Source organism: Martes martes (assembly GCF_963455335.1).
Source record: "Martes martes genome assembly, chromosome: 1".
In the NCBI taxonomy this organism is placed as follows: domain Eukaryota; kingdom Metazoa; phylum Chordata; class Mammalia; order Carnivora; family Mustelidae; genus Martes; species Martes martes.
Window position 1 is genome coordinate 203,854,526 of NC_137888.1, and position 20,253 is coordinate 203,874,778.

At 55.0% G+C, this 20,253-nt stretch overlaps 1 protein-coding gene across 2 annotated transcripts in view; it reads right to left on the reverse strand.

Annotated features, from left to right (window-relative positions):
- The window catches only part of MYO9B (myosin IXB), an 82,920-nt gene that overhangs the window by 57,479 nt on the left and 5,188 nt on the right, over window positions 1–20,253 (reverse strand). For both annotated transcript variants that reach the window (XM_080815127.1, XM_080815126.1), the window contains exon 2: window positions 6,425–7,320. In XM_080815127.1, the coding sequence (XP_080671253.1) occupies window positions 6,425–7,264 (840 nt within the window). In that variant the 5' untranslated portion in view covers window positions 7,265–7,320. The remainder of the gene's footprint in view (window positions 1–6,424; window positions 7,321–20,253) is intronic.

Here is a 20,253-nt window from a genome sequence, read left to right on the forward strand (position 1 = left end):
CCTCCTGGCAAGCTTCCCTCCGTGGCTAACACACAAAGGGCAGGGGGAAGCACCCAGCCAAGAGGCACCCCGGCCAGCCACCTGCTCATGGCCTCTCTGCCCGTGGAGCCTGCTGGGTCACGCGCCTGGACGACCTCTAAGGCCCCAAAGCACTGGGGGCAAGGGATCTTTGTGCTGCCTGTGCTCAGGTCCCCCCAGGATGACAGCGGTCTGCATCAGCCCCAGAAGCAGCTCCAGGCAGACTGTGCGGCCACCTCGGACCCTGTCCTGCCAACAGTGTATGTGAATGTTCTCATCTGCCACTGGGGGCCCTGGGTGGCTGGCCCTGTGTGCTCACTGCCCACTGCTCCTGACTGCCAGCCTCCCTCTGCCTGCTACCCTCTTAGCAGGTGCTGTGGGCACACACAGATGGGTGACACGGATGGACAGAAGATGACCCAGGCGTGTCTACCGGCCCCATCCTGCCCTCAACCCACCCAGGAGGGCCCCGAATGTCCAGAGCAGGCTGCTGGCCGGGCTTTGCTCCCCTCCTATCGGCATGGCCCGGGCAAGCACGAGTGCCTCCACTGCTCCAGTCCACCCCCATCCTCCCGATCCCTTCCATCCTCCCATCCATCCTCCTGTCACTGCTCGGGAGCGGGGGGGGGGGGGGGGGGGGCTGGCCAGGGCAGGGAGGGGGCCAGGGCGCAGGAGGAAAGCCAATTGCAGACTCAGCCGGATGAAGGAATGCAGTCCTGGGACGACTGGTGAGAGAGGAACAAAGTGGGGCCTTAGCCACAGGACGGAGTATTACTCAGCTATAGAAAGGAATGAAGCCCTGATTCATGCTACGGCGTGGGTGCACCTCGAGAACATCGCGCTGAGTGAGAGGAGTCAGACACAAAAGGCCACAAAGTGTAGGATCCCACTGATAGGAAGCGCCCGGAACAGGCAATTCCAAGGAGAGAGCAAGTCGAGCTGTGGTTGCCAGGGGCTGGGGGAGGGCGATGGGGAGTGACTGCTCATGGTGTTTCTTTTTGGGGGGATGGGAATGTTCTAGAACTCGAGAGAGCTGAGGGCTGCACAACATAATCGATGTACTGAACACGACTGAATCGTACACTTCAAAAAGGTACCATGAACTCAGGCTCAGGAAAGCTCAACCTAACCGCAGAGGCATACGGACCCTGTTTCTGGAACCTTGTTTCTGGAACCTCTGTCACCCTGGCCGAGTGGCTTCCCCTGTGTGCCCCAACACTGGGCAGAGGCTGGCCCGTCCACGCAGTTGTGGGAATGAAGGGTATGGCCTGGGCAGGCGTCCCTGAGAGCAAAGGGCACAGCGGATAATGGCGAACAGTTCTGAGTGACCTCTCTGGGGTGAGCTGAACTGGTGTTAATAGATGGTCGTGGGAACAGAACCAGCAGCCTGGTGGGTGGAGGGGGGCTGGGAGCCTCGTGGGGCCACATGAGACTGGGGTTGTGGGTCCTAAAAGGGGACTGGTGCTCAGGACTGAGGTTGGCGTCAATGCCAGTCCCACGACTGGTTCCTTCAGGGCCCCTGGCGGTGAGTTGGGGGCAGTGGTGAGCTCCAAGACCCCCTGGGTCCCACATCTTGTTGTCCCATGTCACTGGCCTCCCCCTGTGGGTGTGGCAGGTGGCTCAGGGTGTCTCAGCCTCCCACCTCCGCACGCGCCAGGTCACAGTGGCTACACGAAGGCTCGGAACCCCAGCCTTTGACTGCTTGGGAAAATGGCCCAGCCAGCAAGCATCCTTGTTTCATTTCTGCTTTCGAAATTAAAACCCTGTGCACATCAGCAAATGCTGGTACAGTTCAGGAAAGAGAACACCAACCCTGAGGCCCTGAGGCTGAGGTCTGCGGGCCCGGGGAGAAGAGCATGCCTGGGCACGCTCTGTGGCCAGCCCTGTGGCCGAGGCCTCGGTGGCTGCGTCTAGAGTCACCAGGTTCTCTGAGGGCCAGCGGGATGGGCAGTGGACCCCAGTGCACAGGAGGGAGGACCCCAGGTCCCTCACTGTGCTAGTGAGGCTACCTGCTGCACCCTCAGTGTTTCTGAGAGAAAACAACAGTCCCACACAAATGTCACGTTCCTGGAGGCAGTGCAGAGGCCAGGCTGCAGGAAGGCAGAGTAGGGCCTAGTGACATCGTGTGAAACGGTGACCATAAGTGACAGTAACAGTTAACTGCAGCGGCAGGCAGATCAGCTGATTGGAACTGGCTTCCACAGTGCCCCCTTCCTGTTTTCTGGTCAGAATTGCACAGCAAAGCTGCAACCCACAGCACCAGTGGGGGATGGGAGGCCGACACTCAAACCTCAAAACAATTCAACTTCTCCTTTCAGGGAGCTGAGAAAAAGTCCCAAATGCTACAAGAGGTGTCAATCTTGGGCCTTCTTCAGTCCTGGCCAAGGTGAGAGGAAATCTTTCATGAAGACCATAGAGAGGTACCATGAACTCAGGCTCAGACTCCGGCCAGGTTCCCACCATGATCCAGCCACGGCTGCCTGTGGTGTGGCCTGGGGAACCCAGATGGCAGTAGTTTGACTTGTGTCCCTTCCAAAGGTAAGCCCAGGTCCTCTCCCTGGAACCCATTATGAAGGAACCTTATTTGGAAATAGGGATTCTTGAGATATAACTAAAATAAGGATTCTGAGGTGAGATCATCCGGATTTACAGTGGGTCCTGAATCTAATGACAAGTGTCCTTACGTGAGAAAGAAAACCAGAGACAGAGACACAAAGGGATGAAGACCACATGCAGGTAGAGGCAGAAAAATAGGAGAGATGATACCATAAGCTGGGTGACAAACACCAAAGGGTGTGTTGGTGGCCATCAGAAGCCAGAGAAGGGCCTGGGACAGATTCTCGTTCAGAGTCTCCAGAAGGATCCCACCATGCCCACAACTTAATTTCAGACTTCCAACCTCCAGCACTGCGACAAATAAATTCCTGTTTGTTTCAAGCACCCACCCTACCCCGTGTTTGTGGTACTTTGTGACGGTAGCCCCAGGACATTTGCACACCAGCATGTCTTTCTCAGACCCTCTTTCCTCATATTTAAAATGGGCAGTTTTCCATCTGGAAACTGGACCCAAAGGCACAATAACAAATTATTCCTGTTATTAGAAAGTGACCCTTGGCTTAGCTCAGAATGGCTGGAACTTGTGAACAGTTTCTAAACGGTCAGCGCTGGAAAGAAGACTTGGTCTCGGATCCAGAGCTGTGACTCTTAAGAGCGTCGTTCCCACCTGGGGAATAATCTGTCCCCAGGGGACACCGCGTGATGTCTGGGGGCATTTTCAGTTGTCACATCGGTGGTGGGGGAGGGGTAGGTTGCGTTGCTGGCATCTGTTGGGTGGAGGCCAGGAGTATGGCTCAGCGTCCTGCCATGCAGAGGACAGCCCCACCAGGGAATGGCCCAGCCACAGACGTCAGTGGTGCTCTGGCTGAGAAGCCCAGCTCCAAACTAAAACAATCTTCTCCCTTTCCAAACGGTCGCCCCAGGAAGCACGTTTATGGCCATGACGTGGATTTGGCTCCAGTCTGTTTTGGAAGCCAGCGTGGGCACCGCCCTCCAGCAGCTCCTACCCTAACCGCTCGGGAAATTTTGGCCTCCCCAGCTCACACTGCAGAGGCCAGAGGGAAGCAGCCGGGCGGGGTTGGGGGCATCTGACTCATGAGGTGCAGACACTAGGCAAGAAGGGTGACTAATGGCCCTCGAAGAAAGTGCCAGAATCCCGCGGGGCAACTTCAGGGGAGGAGCTCCCAGGACGACTACTGATCAGGGGCGGCCCTCAGGGAAGGAGGCATCGGGGTGGCTCCCAGCTCTCACTCACCGCACAGGGGCTTGCTGTGGGCAGACTTGTCACCAACGATGTCCATGTCTGGACCCCTCTGAATGGAGCCTTATTTGGAAATGGGGTCTTTGCTGATGTAACTAGTTAGGATGAGGTCATTCTGGGTTAGGGCGGGCCCTAAATCCAATGCCTGACGTCACTGTCAGAGAAGGCCACGTGGCCAGAGGCTGCGATGGGGGGCGGAGCGGTGGGGCCAAGAGCCAAGGAACGTTAGCGCCTCTAGAAGCGGGAAGAGGTGAGAGGCAGGACACTCCCTAGAATCCATCTCTGGGAGAGAAGAGGTTTCTGTTGTTCGAAGCCACCCGGTTTGTGACCATTTGTTACGGGAGCCATTGGATCTCAGTCCACCACCCTGCACGGTCCTCGGCCAGGAAAGGAAACGGCACCACAGGGCCAAACCTGTCTCTCCACCGTGCTGTGTTGAGGCCTCTGGGCTCAGAGTCCACATGGAGCAGGGACACAGCCACCCGCCTGCCCGGTTCGGTGAGGGGTAAATGGTCCCCTTGGCGGAACACCTGATTTGGTAAATGTCAGATCCGCCCTCTTGTGCCCGCACTGCTGACGTCCCCGACGGCCTGCTCCATTTCATCTCTGACCCACCGGGGCCCCTGCCTAGTGCTGAGGCCGAGCTCTGGAGTGGGGATGGAGTCAGGTTACCCTACACACCCTGCGTAGCTCCCATGTCACACACGTCCCGTAGCTCACAAGGTCCCAAATGATCTGCCCATCACCTTCCTATCACCTCCCTGTCCCCACTGCCTCCTGCTCTGCCCCTTGCTTACTCTGCGCTGGCCCCATCTTGTGCCCTGCAGGCCCCTGCCTTTTTCTAGCACTCGAGGCACAGTCTGGCCTCCCAGCCTTTGCATGGGCTCACATGACCTCCTTCTGGGCCCAGCTCGCCCAGGGTCACCTCTCTCCTCCCTTACGCCTTCCTCCTTGGGCATGCCTGCTGTTCTCATCAGCACCTGGCTCGCATACGAGACCCACTGCTTATTTTGCGGCCTGCCTCCTCATTCCTGGGGCGACCCTTTGTGTAGGTTTGGGCCAGCACAAAGCCCGGGGCCTAGAATGGTGCCCGGCACACAGCAGACATGCTCACAGAGTAATTTGCAGAAGACACAGATGATCAAAACAAAGGAGGCAAGACATGCAGGGTACACAGCATTAAACAGAAACACACACTTTGTGGCTGATCACTCTGTAGCTTTTAAAATGTCTGCATGAAAAAATGACTGTACGTATATACAGAAGAAACCGGCTGGCTATACATGTTGGCCCAGGGCCAGACTGCACAACCCCAATTAATTTCTTGCTGATGATCTCAGCGATCATCCAAGAGGAAGAAGGACTGAAATGTACTCAGCAGGCACAGCCCAGACAGCCTTTCAGTGAATCTGCATGACAGCAAGGTGGCTGCGTCAGCCTTCGACTTAGGAGGTCGGGGGGATCAGCCAGAGGTCAAAGGCCAACACTTTGGGATGGGTAGGTCCCCCACCCCTTCTCCCGCGAAAGGACGGTCTAGGGTCCTGTGGAGGGACAGACTACAGCACACCCAGGTGATGTGGCATTACTCAGCGATACAAAGACGTGAGCTCTCGGGCCACTAAGGAACCTTGAATGTCTGTTACTACCGGAAAGAAGCTGGTCTGAAAAGGCTACGGCTGGGATGAATCCAACTCTGTGGCATTTGGGAAAAGGCAAGAGACATGGATGCACCTGGTCCCAAGACCCTAAGAGTGAGGGATGCTGTGTGGTCACTGCCACCGCCCCTGTGTCCAGAAGGCTCAGCCACAGTGTTGCCCGTGGCTTGAGTCTGGCCAATGGGGACACTGGATGGAGGGTCTAGTGATGGAGGGCGCTTCTTCCCCCACTGCCTTTATGGTGATGCCAAGAGGCCCCGTCCCTCGGTGTCACTGTCCCCTGGCCCCCAGGCCTGCATCCTGCCTTGCTGGCTGCCTTGTGTACCAGGGGCTCCATCACCGACAATACCTAGCTGTGAATCGCTCAGTTTGGACACATCACCGTTGCTTTCTGGGAGCGGGAGTATAGACTGCTATCCCGTAGGCATCAATCATGTATTAATTGGGGCCTCCCCCCCTACATTCTGATGCTTTGGTATCAGGGGACCTGGGTGACCTTGAAAAAGGACTGCCCCTCCCAGGGCTAGCTAACCACTGTGTGCTCTGCAACCGCAAACAAGCCATTCTGGAGCCCGACTCCCACCGCCACATCTGTTCTCAGGTTGTCGCACTCTGGGTCACTAGCTCCTACCCTGATCACCCCAGGGCCAGGTACCAGACCACCAGGACAGCCCCCATTTCCCAGATCCCTAGAATTATTCAACCGAGCCAATCCTAAGCCTGTTGACCCTAGCTGACCCATTCCTTCCCATGAAAACCACAGTAGAGACTCTGCCCACATTTCCCCTAGCCCAGCTGTCACCCCACTGGCCCTGGTGCTCCCGACATGGCTTGCTGAGTGCCCCCCGTGCCTCCCAGTTTCTAGGAAACCGAAAGTGAGCATAACCAACGATCTGCCCGAGGGCCAGCCCCTCCCACCAACAGCCCTGCTCACCTCCAGCACAGGGCCGGCGCCCAGGATGGTCCTCTCGACACCACTGGCGTAGCCCTTCTGGCTCAGCGCGGTAAGGCAGTGGATAAGGAAGTTGGTGCTCTGTGTCTTGCCTGAGCCGCTCTCGCCTGAGATCACGATGCACTGGTTGACCCGCTTCCGGAGCATGGCATAGTAGGCCACGTCGGCCAGTGCGAACACGTGCGGTTCCAGCTTGCCCAGCTGCTGGTTCTCGTACATCTTCACGTACTTGGGGTTGTAAATGGGGAGGAACTTGAAGGGGTTCACGGCCACCAGGATGCTGCCCGCGTAAGTGTAGATCTTCTGCTGCAGGAAGCGGTGCCTGAGGTTTTTCAGGAGGTTCTCCTCCGTCAGCTCAGGGAGGTTGCACAGATCGTCAAAGTCTGCCTGCTGCCGGGGCAGGAGGCCGCGCTCCACCAGGCGCCGGGTGGCTGTGGCCTGGGCCACCAGCTGCATGTGCACGTACTTGATGGTGCCATCCGCGTTGCGCTCCTGCAGCAGGAAGTAGTAGCCGTCCTCCTGCGGGTGCTCATCCTGGGCCCGCCGGGGCCACAGCAGCACGCGGTGCACGGGCGAGTCGTTGGCATCCAGCACCCACTCCTCCCCACCTGTCTCCTTCACCTCCACCAGCACGTAGCACTTGGTGCCGTCCAGCTGCAGGATGGCGACAGCATCCTGGATGACGTCGGAAGTGGTGCTGTCCTTGGTGGCGGTCACGCGGCATGAGGCCCGGCTCTCGCTGGTGGCCAGCCGCGGGTAGATGTGCAGGTGGTAGGCCGCCTGCCCCGCGCGGCCGGAGCTGCCTGCCTCGTTCACACTCATCCTGCCGGCGGCCTGGCCTCAGCATGCCTCCCGGGCTCGGGGCGCGCGTCCTGGAGCTGGAAGGGAGGCGGTGGCACGGTCAGAGTGGTGGTGGAAGGGGGTGATGGGGGGAAATGGCACTGACACCCAACCCCTGCCCCTGACAGGACTCTGTCCAAAAGCAAAAAGAGCACAAGAGCCTCTGTCTGTCCCTAAATGTGACCCAACCTAAGGTTTGTGACTCTTGGACATTGACATCATGAGACTTCCCGCCCCCCTCTCCGCAAAAGACCAGACTTGTCCCCTGGAGTTTGCTCCATCCCAACCCCTGTTCTTGGCCCCCCTCCCCCTAGGGTCAGCCTCTTAGATTCTCAAGTCTAATAGCCATGACCACCTCTTGGTCAAGCCCTTCCCAGTCCACATCCTTCCTGGCCTCTTCTCTCTGACAAAACCTCCCCCAGCAGCTCCCCAAGCTCCCCCGTGGGCCTTGATTTTGTCCCCAACACACATGCGGGGCAGCAGGAGGCATGCTGGGTTGAGCAAGACTGAACCCGCCCTGAAACTCAGGGATTCTGAAACTTCACGGTGGAGGGATTCATCAGGGAGAGCCCCCAAAAACTGGTTTGAGAGAACTGCTCAGAGTGCATTTGCTTCTAGAACCCATGCCCTCATTCTAATTGTGACAAGACCATCAGACAGACACACATCAAGGGCATCCTGCTGGACACCTGGCCAGTCTTCCCCAAGACTGCCAAGGTCTTAAGCAACACAGAAAAACTGAGGAACTGTCCAGACAGGAGACTGGAGAGGCATGACAATTTAATCCAAAGGGGTTCCCTGGATGGGGTCCTCGACCAGAAAGAGGACATGAGCGGGAAGAACCAGTGACAGCCACATAACATCAGGGGGCCGGTGAAGAGCAGTGAACCAATGTCCCTCTCTTAGTTGGACAAATATGCCCTGATCGTGTAAGGTGTTTATGAGATCATCTAAGATTTGGAGAAGCTAGGGGAGGGGTACAGGGGACTCTGTGCGGTCTTTACAACTTTTTGTAGATCTAAAATGACTCTGACATAAAAAGTCTATTTTATAAAAAATGCATTTGTGGGTGCCTGGGTGGCTCAGTTGGTTGGGCAACTGCCTTTGGCTCAGGTCATGGTCCCGGAGTCCTGGGATCGAGTCCTACCTCGGGCTCCCAGCTCTAAGGGGAGTCTGCTTTGCCCTCTGACCTCTCCCCTCTCATGCTTTCTCTCACTGTCTCTCTCTCAAATAAATAAATAAAATCTTTAAAAAAAATGCATTTGCTTCTTAAGACATTGCAGGAAAAAGAAAATGCAGCCAATGTTTCCAACAGTCCATTTTGAGTTTTGGAGTCAGAGACTCAAATGCAGTGTGGGTCCCGTGTGGGCTCAGTGTGGGCCACCTAAGTTGCAGCTGAGGATACAAAGATGAACCAGACCGTGGTTCAAAGCCCAGTGGGAGTGGCTGGTATGCAAATGTGAGAGTGTGTCAACCATGCAAACAAGAAGTTACGACCCTTGAGAGCCAGAGAAGGCTTCAGGAGAGTGGCAACATCTAAGAGGGGTTCTGAAGGATGAAGAGGAGTTCGTTCAACAGGAGGTGAAAGGAGGGCAGAGAGTATGGAAGGCCCACTCCTTGTTTTTGTGAATAGTTTGATTGGAAATGTAATTCATTCATTTACATATCATCTCTGGTTGCTTTTATTATAACAGCAGTGCTAAACAGTTTTGACAGGCTGTGTAAGCTTAAGGCCTTGAAAGCCAAATGTACCTATTTTCCAGTCCTTTACAGAAAAAGTTTGTTAGGGGGAAAAAAGAAGTTTGCGGCCTTGGACCCTCGACAGAAGCATGACTCAGCAGAGGACCGTGAGGGGCGAATGGAGGCTGAGATGCTTCGGGTTCTGGGAAACCAAGTCTCACAGCGGTGTTTGGAGGGTGGGGGGGGGGGAGCTGAACAAAACTACCCATAATGAAGCTGTTGTGAGAGAGCTGGTGGCTGGCTGTAGGCAGCGGCAACAGGCTAGAAGGTCGGGGGGAGGTGGGAATATTTATTTTTTTATTTTTTTGAATATTTACTTTTTAACTTTTTTTCCTAAATTGAGAAATTTTGGTGTGTTTTCTTCCAGTTTAACAGATGTTACATACCTGTTAACAAAACTCAGGTTGTTCTCTATGTGATGCATTGGTATACGCCCATGTCATAAAACATATACCGGAACATATTTTTAATGCCTTCCTGGCATGTCACTGTACACACAAATCATGAGGCATGGGATCCTTCTGCTACCAGCGGGCAGCTGGTTTTGATTTCTTGGGCACGCATCTTTACGCACACCTCTGAGCATTTCCTTGGAGTTGGCGCGTTTAAGCCAGATTAGCAGAGCGACAGATACAAACATTGCTAAATGTCTTCAAACAGACACAGGATGAGGCAGACATGCTATATTAGATTACTTAGATGACGTGGCTCATCTACTTTCGATATAACTTAGGCAATTTCTTTAGAAGTTGGTTATACAACTAGATGTGATCCAGCAGTTCCTCTCCTAGGAGTTACTCAAGAGAAATGAAGATGATGTCCCTACAGGGACTGTACACGAGTGGTATTTGTGGCATTGTTTCTAAGAGCTCCACACCGGAAACAACTCAAATGGGTATTGGCCCACAAATGGAGGAACACACCGGCCACACGATGGGACAATACTCAGGTAGGAGAAGGGACCAACCTCTGATCCTTGCAACAGCACAGAACCACACGGAACAACTTCAGAATCTGTGTGCTAAGTGGAAAAAGGACGACAAAAAAACAAAAACAAAATGTACAGACCCAACAGTTCTGCTCCTAGGTATACACCTAAGAGAAATGAAAATAGGTGTTCAAAGAAATCCTTGCACATGCGTGTTCATAGCAGCACAATTCACGACAGCCAAAAAGGTAGAAACAACCCAAGTGTCTACCAGCTGATGAATGAACAGACCCTGGTCCCTCCACATAAAGGAATATTATGCAGCCATAAAAAGGAACGAAGCCCCGATACCCACTACCATTTGGATGGACCTTGAAAACATCGTGTTGAGCGAAAGCAGCCAGACACAAAAGGCCACACGGTGTAGGATCCCATTTAAACAAAACGTTCAGAATAGGCAAATCCATTTGGACAGAAAGCAGATGGGTGGTTGCCAGGGGCTAGAGGATGGAGGTGGAGGGAATAGGAAGTGACTGCTAACGGGGACAGGGGTTCCTTGTAGGGGATAAAATTGTTCTGGACCTAGACAACGGAGGTTGCCCAACATCAACAACGTACAAAACACCACTGAATCGAACACTTTAAAATGATGAATCCTATGCTATGTGAATTTCACCTCAGTAAGTTTTTTTTCAAGTTTATTTATTTTTAAGTAACGTCTGCGCCCAACGTGGGACTCCAACTCGTGACCCTGAGATCAAGAGTCGTACGCTCTTCCAACTGAGCCAGCCAGGCAGCCTCAACCTCAATAAAGTTTTAAAAGTATGATTCCACGTATGTAGAATTCTAGAAAATGCAGGGTATAGAGACAGAAAGTCGATCAGTGGCTGCTTGGGGGCGGGGCAGGCTGGGATGACAAAGGAGCCCAGGGAGACTTGCTGGGTGATGAATGCCTTCACCATCTCGGGCGCGGCGGTGGGCTCACGAGTGTTTGCACGTGCCACGATTCGCCAAATTGCACACTTTAAAGAAGTAGTTTACAGCGTATCAGTTACAGTTAAGAGAGCTCTTTTTAAAAATTATGGGGATTATGGAAGAACCCAGCCCCCCAGGGGAGCCTCTTTTAAAAACTTCTTGCTCTCTTTCCAAAATGCCCAACCCCTGGGCCCGTCAATGAGCTCTTGGGATGCCGCGGCTCGGAGACTGCCAGGAACCCAGGTCAGGTGTTCAGAGGTGACAGGCGGGAGCTGTGGCCTGGCTGTCCCTTGACCTAACTAGTGCTGATCATAGAACCTTCGCAGGCAGCACCACACAGCTGTGGAAGGTGGACAGTAGATGCTGCTTCCAAGCCAGGTGAGAAATGCAGGGGCCCGAACTGTGGACATGCACCTTCAGACGGCCACGTGCGTGCTCACGATCACATGACTTGTGCAGATACAGACACACGTGGACATGTATGCCCTTTTGCGCGGATACACCCAAACTCATGCGCACACACACCAAAGCCCAGACAGGGGCGCACGCACATGTGGCTTCATGTGAACACACCCACATGCGTGCATGCGGGTACACACAGGGACACGCATGCACACACATACACATGCACAGAGCCCGGGCAGCAGGCAGAGCCGGCCCCGGCTGTGACTTGCCCTTGTGGAGACACAGCTGATGGGCACCACAGCTGCTGGAGGCCACATCTGGCTCACCGACTCCAGGCTCTAGGCTGTCTCACGTCCAAGGGCGGGAATGCGGGTAGTGGGAGGGTCGCATAGATTCGCCTGTTTGACTGGCCTGAGTAAGGAGCTATCAGAGCTCCAGATCCAATCTTGTTCCTGCTCCAGAGACCTCCCCCACCTGCCTCGGCGAGAGCCTGGTCAAGTCTGAGGCGGCCAGCTAGATTTAGTCCCAGCCCCGTCCTCCAGGGTCAGTCAGTCATCAGATCCCCTCAGAGCCCCACAGGGGATGTTTGTGGCTCTGGGCCCCTTGATGCAGGGGGTCCCTGCCCTGGAGCAGAACCAGGAGAGGCCGGTGGCTGGCAGATGTGACTGGTGGGAGCATGGTGGCATCTTTCGGGAGAGGCACAGTGGTATTTGTAGCGGGAGGGAATGCTGGGTTGAGGGGCAGAAGAGGGTGGGAAGGGCTGGCTGCAAGTCATGTGGAAGGGAGGAGGGAACCAGGCTTTACCCTGAGCGGGGAAGAGGGTTTATAAGTGTCTTTGGTTTTAAGGCACGGGAACTGTTTCGAGGGGGAAGATCGTCCTTCAGATGAACCACTCAGGAAGCGGGGAAAGGAGAGTATGGGCTCCCTGGGGAGAAGGGCCCCCTCGAGGCCAAGCTGGACGGGGAGGGCCCCAAGACAGGTCTGAGGCAGAGGAATTTCCCAAGATACAGACGTGGTAGACATGGTGGGCCCTGTGGGGACTCCTGCAGGGGACCCCAGATGCTGTCTGTCCTGCCTACCCCTACTCTTGGGTTATAGCCCTCCTTGCAGTCCTGGTAGTCATCGGCCCCCCTGAGCAGGTCTTATCTCCTTCCTCCTGGCCTGGGGAGTGGGGCAGGCACTAGCTGGTCCTGTGACTGCCCGCCTGGCCCCCAGTCTCTGAGCCTTAAAACCAAATACCACTGTGCCTCTCCCGAAAGATGCCACCTAGGTAGAATGTCCTGCCTCTATCCTCTGGGCTGCTACAGGGGAGCCCCTGGAGACACCGGTCTAGATGTGCCCAGCCTGGCACAGAGCCCCTTTCTACCCAACCAGGCCCAGGCTCAAAGATCAGACCCTGCAGGCTTCTCCAGGCCCACCGGGGAGAAGCTGTCCAAAGCCCCTGACCCACAGCAGAAAGCCTGGTTCTCCTTGCCTGGCCTGTGTCCCAATAAGATACCCACTAGGCCTTCACCACAGGCCTGGAGGGCTGCCCCCCTCCCCCCACTCCCAGGTCCCCTGCCCTCCCTTTCCCTCATCCACACCTCAGATGGGGGGCCCCACCCCACCTGGCTGCCTGAGTGCTACTCTTATCCCCTCAGGCCCTCCAAGACCCCCCCCACCCCACCCCCCCAGTCCCAGGACGACTCTGCTCTCAATGCAAAATCTTAGGGCTCATTGTGTCCCCTCGCTCCGCAGGTGGCACCATTTCCCTTACAACACTGGGCTGATCTAATCCCCCTCTCTGCATTCTCACCGAGATCGCCCTCATCACAATCCATTCTGCCAAAGGGACTTCCCGAGAGACCCACCCAAGGGAGAGGTCTGCCCGGAGCGGTATGAGCATGCCTCCCTACTAGCTTCCTTGCTGGCACCAAGTGTTAATATTTTCTCAAACCCCAACCATCAGTGGGCACAAAAGAGCATCCTGTCATTGACGTTCCTTCGACTGTCAGGTGGGGCTTTTAAAAAATTGTGTGCGCCGAACAAATATTTTTCTGTTTCTGTTAAGTTGTTCGTGTCCTTTGCCCACTTTTCCCTGCTGTTCTGGAACAGCTCTTTGTATAGGAAGGGTATTAATGGTTTGCCAGGGTCAAGGGCAATTTGCTTTTATTTAGGGTATTTTTGGATACAAATAAGGATTTTCCAGGCAGTCAGATCTGTGGGCGATTTCTTTCATGTCTGCTGCCTACTCCTCTCTCAGGTCTGATTAACACAGAACTAATATTTTTGGTTCGCATCCCCCTCCTTCCCTGGATTTATTCTTTACATTTAGGCTCTGATCCAACTGGAAAGTATTCTGGTGGTGTAGGAGTTTCCTAGGGCCGCTGCAATTAAGTACTACAAATTAGGTGGCTTACTACAACAGAAATTTCTTGTCTCACATTTCTGGAGGAGTCCAAAATCAAGGTGTTGGCAGGCAGGGCTGGCTCCTTCTGGAGGCTCTGAGGGAGAATCCCGTCCCATGCTTCCCCTAGCTTCTAGTATAGCTGCTGGCAACCCTCAGCGGTTCCTTGGCTTATAAATGTATCACTCTGACCTCTTCATCCATCATCACGTGGTGTCTTTTGTTTTTGTGTCTTTTTTATTTAAATAATTCAGTTATTTATTTGAGAGAGAGTGTAAGAGAGAGAGAGAGCACGCACATAAGCAGGGGGGAGGGGTACAGGGAGAAGGGGAAGCAGACTCCCCGCTGAGCAGGGAGCCCGATGCAGGACTCGATCCCAGGACCCTGGGATCATGACCTGAGCCAAAGGCAGACGCTTAACCAACTGAGCCACCCAGGCGCCCTCGTGTCTTCTCTTCTCATACAGACACCACCTACTGGATTCAGGATGAGTTCATCTCGAGACCTTTCTTTCACTTATCGTACCCGTGAAGATCTTACCTCTCATCAAGGTTACATTCTGAGGTTCCAGGTAGACATGAATTTGAGGAGACAGAAGTCAACCCAGGATCGTGTGGGAGGTGAAATGGGGATCCAGGGATCTCCTTCAATAAAGAATCCTCTCCCCCGATCAGGGAGCCTCCTCAGTTTGTTAAATACAGTATATTAAGTTATTTTACACATGGGGGTCTGCTTCTGGGCTGCTGATGCCTGCACAGTGCCATGATGTTTTGATTATCACAGCTTCAGGGGACATTCTTAAACAATGACATCTCTCTTGGAGGGACTACGCTGTTTTCTCTGGCTTCCAAGCCCCGCCTTCCATCACTGAGTCTCAATGGAGCCTGAGACCTGGAAGCTAGTCACGCTGTGGCTTCAAGGTCCTGGTCACAAGTGGATGTGAAACCTGTGCCCCAGGAATCCCCAGACTGTGCCCAGAACGAAAGGAAGTAGGTCTGGAACTGGGGGTAGCAGGTCCCTGGACTAAGGGGGAGAGGGAGACGGGACGTGGGGGCACGAGGGCAGCTTGGCCAAGTGGTGACCACAGGCTGCAGCTGTACTGGGGGCAGCGGGTCCTGAAAACCCACGTCTTCATCTTTCCTCTGAACCATAACACCATTCCACCCTTCAGCTGATGCTCACCAAAGCACTCATGGTGTGTGAAGGGGAAGCAAAACCCATCTCCAGACAGATGGGACCAGTCTACCTAGACCTGCATGGGTGACCCGTGTCCTTGTCACCCAACAGAGGCCAGGCTGGCAGACTATAAAGCTGCCCATGGAAAGAGCCAAGAAGCAGAACAAAATGCCTGTCAGAGGATGAGTGGATAAATCAGATGTGGCCTAGACAGTGGAATACTACTCAGCCATAAAAAAGGAACGAAGCCCCGACTAACACAAGCTTGGCCATGGGTGGACCTTGAAAACATGGGGCTGAGTGAGAGAAGCCAGATGCAGAAGGCCATCGTGTAGGACTCCATTTACGCGAAACGTCCAGAACAGGCAAATGCATAGAGACAGAAAGCAGATGAGGGGTTGCTGGGGGCTAGGGGAGGGAAGGGAGTGACTGCTCATGGGGACGGAGTTTCCTTTTGGGGGGAAGGAACTGTTCCACATCTAGACAGAGGCAGGGGTTGCGCTCGCTCCATCGAGCGCGAATCCATTCGATGTTACGAACGCTAATTCCATGTGCGTTTTACCACAGCCAGAGAAATTCCTGCTGAAAAACCTAAACCCTGGAAAAGTAAAAGGCTTTGCAAACATCACACTTGCACACTTTCTGCCGTTTGAAAAATTCAGGGCCTTTCTCTTATATGTTCTTGGAGAAGGGAAAGGCAGGCAAAGCCGGTGGGGGTTGTGCGGTGGGAGGGAACGACACGACCAAAAATTGGGCCCTGGGGGTAAGCGGGCAGGCGTGAATGAGCCGATCATGAGGGGCCTGGCCGGGGCCTGGTGCTCAAACATGCAAGGTTCTGCCTGTCGGCCTGGCGAATAATTCGGAATTCACTGGAAAATAAGGCGGATGGGGGCCTCCAGAAAGTGTAGCGTAGCTGCTTGGTTTATATAAGGCCATAATTTGAAGCCACATGTTTATCAGATGAAATCATTCTCAAGCTAAAAGGAGAAGGCCAGCATTATAGCAGAATCATGTAGGAAGCACTTAGAATGCTGCGCGTTTCTACTTTCCAATGCACACTTCCTTCAGTCTGGGGAGACTTTTGGAGAAGAAACAATTGTGTGAGACGCACGATGATCAAGACGGATGTGCTGAGGAACAGCCACCCGCGCCAGTGAGGGACTCACGCACTACTTCTCAGGGGCGGCGGCTCAGAGCTGGAGGGCAACGGGAGGTCTACACTGGGGTGATGTGGCCACATGCTGAGGAACGCCTGGAGCCCCCAGAAGCTGGAGGAGGCAAGGAAGGACCCCCTCCCACCCCTGGCCCTACCTCTGGATCCTTTGGAGGGAGCAGGTCCCCACTGACGCTTCGATTCTGGACTCCTGGCCTCCAGAACTTTGAGAGAATCACTTTCTATTGTTTAAACCACTGGGTTTGCGGCCCCTGTTTGCGGCAGCCCCAGGACACGGATCCAAGTGTCCAGAGCAGACGGTACCACATGCTCTGACCAAGGCTCTCATCAGGAAGGACCATCGTCTTTCTTCTGCTTTAGTCTGCGTATCCCCGAGAAGCCATCCCACACCCTTCTGGGACATGACAGTCCCTTGCTTCCCTAAGTCCTCCCCTCCAAACCTTCCAGTCTGGGCCCTGGAGACAGCCCCTCCCTCAGGCAGGTGCTGGGGGCGGCGCGTTCCATTCAGACAGCTTTCTCCCTGGGGTTTGTGACTACCTCGCCGGACCCCTCTGAAAACAGAACAGGCTATCTTCTTTCATACATTTCATAACATTCTTTCAATGAATGTTGCTCCAGTGCTAGCCCCGTGCTCGGCCTGGGGATGTGGATACGTGGAAATGAAGGAGGCCAAAGGGGCCTGGCTTTTAGGGAACTTGACGACAAACCAACCGTGAGCAGAGAGGCACTTGCAACGGCGAGAGCACTAGGGTAAAGGAAAAATCTGGTGTAGCATTTGACCAGTGATTATAGCCCGAGGGCAAGTCTGTGCTATACCCTACAGCTTACAGGATGGCCCCCACCAAACAAAATGACCCCCCCCCAAGATGTTAGGAGCGCCGCCATGGAGACGGAAACTGACCAGGGCAGGGTGGGCATTCTGGATGAACCAGGAGGCAGGGAAGCGCCCAGAGAGGACTGTTGCTGAGGCCAGTGCAGTGAGAAGGGGCAGACGGACTGAGCTCTTAGGGGGGGCGGCTGAGCCCAGGGCGGCGAGCGTCAAGGGCAGGGGCAGCTGGAGCTGGCCTTAGAACAAGGGGACCAGTGTGGCCAGGAGGGCCGAGGCTGGAGGGGGAGGGCCCGAGGTCAGGAAGGTCAGATCCCACAGGGCCTTGTGAACGTGGGACAGAGTTTCAATTTTCAGGCAAGTCTGATGGGAGCCTGGCTGGCTGGAGGCATTGAGAACCGGGACGAGAATGACATCTGGAAGGGGTCAACCAGGCTGTATGGGGCAGGTGGGCCATGGGGGGGCTGTAAGTCCCCGACTCTAGCAAGGGCCTGGGACAGGGAGGGAGAGGATTGACGGTGGCCAGGCCAGTGGGACACAGGATGGCTCTGGTTACATGAGGAAGGCAGATTTGCAAAGTCTTATGGGGACTCATGCCTCGGGTCCTTCCCTGGTGACCAGTGGGCTCCCTAAATGGAGACTCAGAAGTCTCCCGGGGAAGAGGGTCTAGATGGCAGAAGAGACCCCTTTGAGAACCCCTCTCCAAATCCCACAATCTACCTGTTGTCATGCCCAGATAGAAAGCCACCTTGAGAACCTCCTGTGGGCGGCCACGGTGACCACACCCAAAAGCTCTGCTTGAGACCCTGGCTCAGGAAAAACAAGCGAAAGGGGCCCACGGAGCCCCACTCTGCTTTTAAAGGCGGTCTGGATCTTCACGGACCTCAGGTAGGGCTCCAAGGGGGCTTCTGTGCCAGCCTGGTCGCAAGGGACAGAGTGGGCTCACTCCTCGGCTGAAATGCCCCGCACGATCAGCCACTCGGGTCCACGGGAAGCCCCCCCCCCCACCCGGAGGACAAGTGTCCTGGAGACTTGGGGAGCAAGTCATGCTTCACTGGCTGCCTCACTCCTGGAACCTGGAGCAAAGCAACTGTTCGCTTGGCTGTTCCTGAGCTCTCTGCAGACTGCAGACTCTGAGCTGTTATCACCTCAAAATCCACGGCGCCTCCCACTGGGGGCCCCCCCTTGGTTCTGGTTTCTTCCACAACATCCCCTTCGCCTCACCCCTCCCCAGAGGCCCCGGGGCCCACTGGCTTTAACTTCAAAATGGCGTCTTGGTCTGATAAGACTCTTCCTTCCTTTTAAAACGACTTACTGAGGGGGAATCCACATACCACACAGCTCAAGCGTTTGCAGGGCGCGGGGCAGCAGCGAGCACTGTGTTTGGAGACGCGGGCCGTCACCACCACACCCACTCCAGAATATCCCCCTCTCAGAAGGGAATCTTAGTTACCCCTCTGTCCTGTCAACAAGACCCTCGAGCCCATCCTCATTTTCTGTTCCCGTGGAACCGCCTGCATCACCGGCCCCACTCTGTCCCCCCAACACTTGTGGCTGCAATGTGGGGTCCTCGGGCCCCCAGGGTCACCTCCTCTCCTCCACCTGTGTCCCCGGGCCTCAGGGTCTTCACCTGGGCCAGGACCCCTCCTGGCTGCGCAGCCTAACCTCTGGCCTGGTTTCTGCCACAATGATCTGGTTCCACTTTTCCACCCAGTGAGCTCTCCCAGGCAGCCCACAGCCCAGGGTTCTGCCTTGTCAACATCTTTGGTGATGGCCACCAACTGGTTCCCCTCCCGGCCTATCCACACATCATCACAAAGGCAAGGGGTAAAAGGGTCCCTGCGGGCCAGCCACAGGCTTGACACATGGTGTCTCAGCGGCTCTTCTTGCCCTAGAGCTTAGCATTCTTTCTAGAGCCTCAGCATTCTTTCAGACGGGCTCTCTCTCCCAGGCCGACTGTGGCCCCAGGGGACATCTAGCAATGACTCGAGACAGTTTTGATTGTTCCGACTAGGGGAAGGGGAGCTATTCTGGGGTGGGGGTGGGGGAGTGGGTACAGACCAGGGACACTACTCAGTACCCTATCCCAGAGAACAGACCCCCCAATCCAGAAAATGATTTGGCCCTAGATGCCAACAGTGCTGAGATTGATTAATACTGCGTTAATTATTTGGGGGGAAAAAAAAAGATTTAGGTCCCTAGCTCATGTACACATCAGGATAAAAGTCCTGATGAGTCAAATGGTACAAACCAGGCGATCTGTCCCAGTATCTGTGAGTTACAACCTCTCTCCCTCCCTACTCGGTGCATTGACCTGTGTGTGGCATCCTCGGACCTCAACGAGGTAAGAGAATTATAGAACACAAAGGCTCTTAGGTCTCATAGAACCCCGAAAACAGTCAATCTGGGGTTGACTTTTCTCTAAGGGGACACTTAGCGATACCCGGAGACATTTTTGCTTCTCACGAGTTGGGGGCGGGAGGGCCGCTGCTGGCATCTAGTGGGTGGACACCAGGGATGCCCAAGACCCGGGATGCCCATTCAACACACTACAACACACAGGACAATCTCCACCCCAGACAATGACCCAGCCCCAGGTGTCACCAATGCCCAGGCCGAAAAACCGTGATTTAAATAAATAAGGAAAGCAATGTTCACATGCTTCGAGGGTGTCCCCAGGGCCTCCAGGGCACAGGAGACATCGGAAGATTCCAAACCTGAGTTCACCTGACTGCACGATATTTAGAATGAGGGAGCAAGAGAGTGGGCCACCCTTGGGGCTGGACCACCCTGGCTGCCGAGGCCTAGAGACACCTGCCCCAGCTGAGGCTCCTTTCTCTCCCCGGCAGCCCACCCTCAGCTTCCCCATCTTCATTTCCACTCCCTGCTAAGCCAGCAGGCGGACTCCTATGGGACCCATGAGGGGAGAGACTGGCTTTTTGAGGGTCTGTGGGCAGGGCTTGGCTCTGGCACTTTCTTGTGCCCCCTCTTTTCTCACTAGTGCCTGATAACCAGCATCTCCACATGACAGCCGAGGACCCTTTGCTAGCAAGGGCCAGAGACCCTGCTTGCCAGGAAATGAAAGCCCCAGGGGCATCCTTGAGACCTGTGAGGCGCCATCTCCAATCTCGCCCTCGGCTCCCTCTGTTCTGCCCATCCTAGGACAGGATAGATGCTCAGGGAGAGGAGTGGGTAGATTTGGGGTAAAGCCCCAGTGAGCCTGTTGCATATGCACTGGTCTGACTTCACCTGTGGGGAGGCAGGGGCGCCAGCCTCTGAGGGAAATGACCTTGGCTGGGGCTCGCTGGGGGAGCTCTCATGTGGCCCTCTTCCTCCCCCAACAAGCCCTATGTGGGTCACG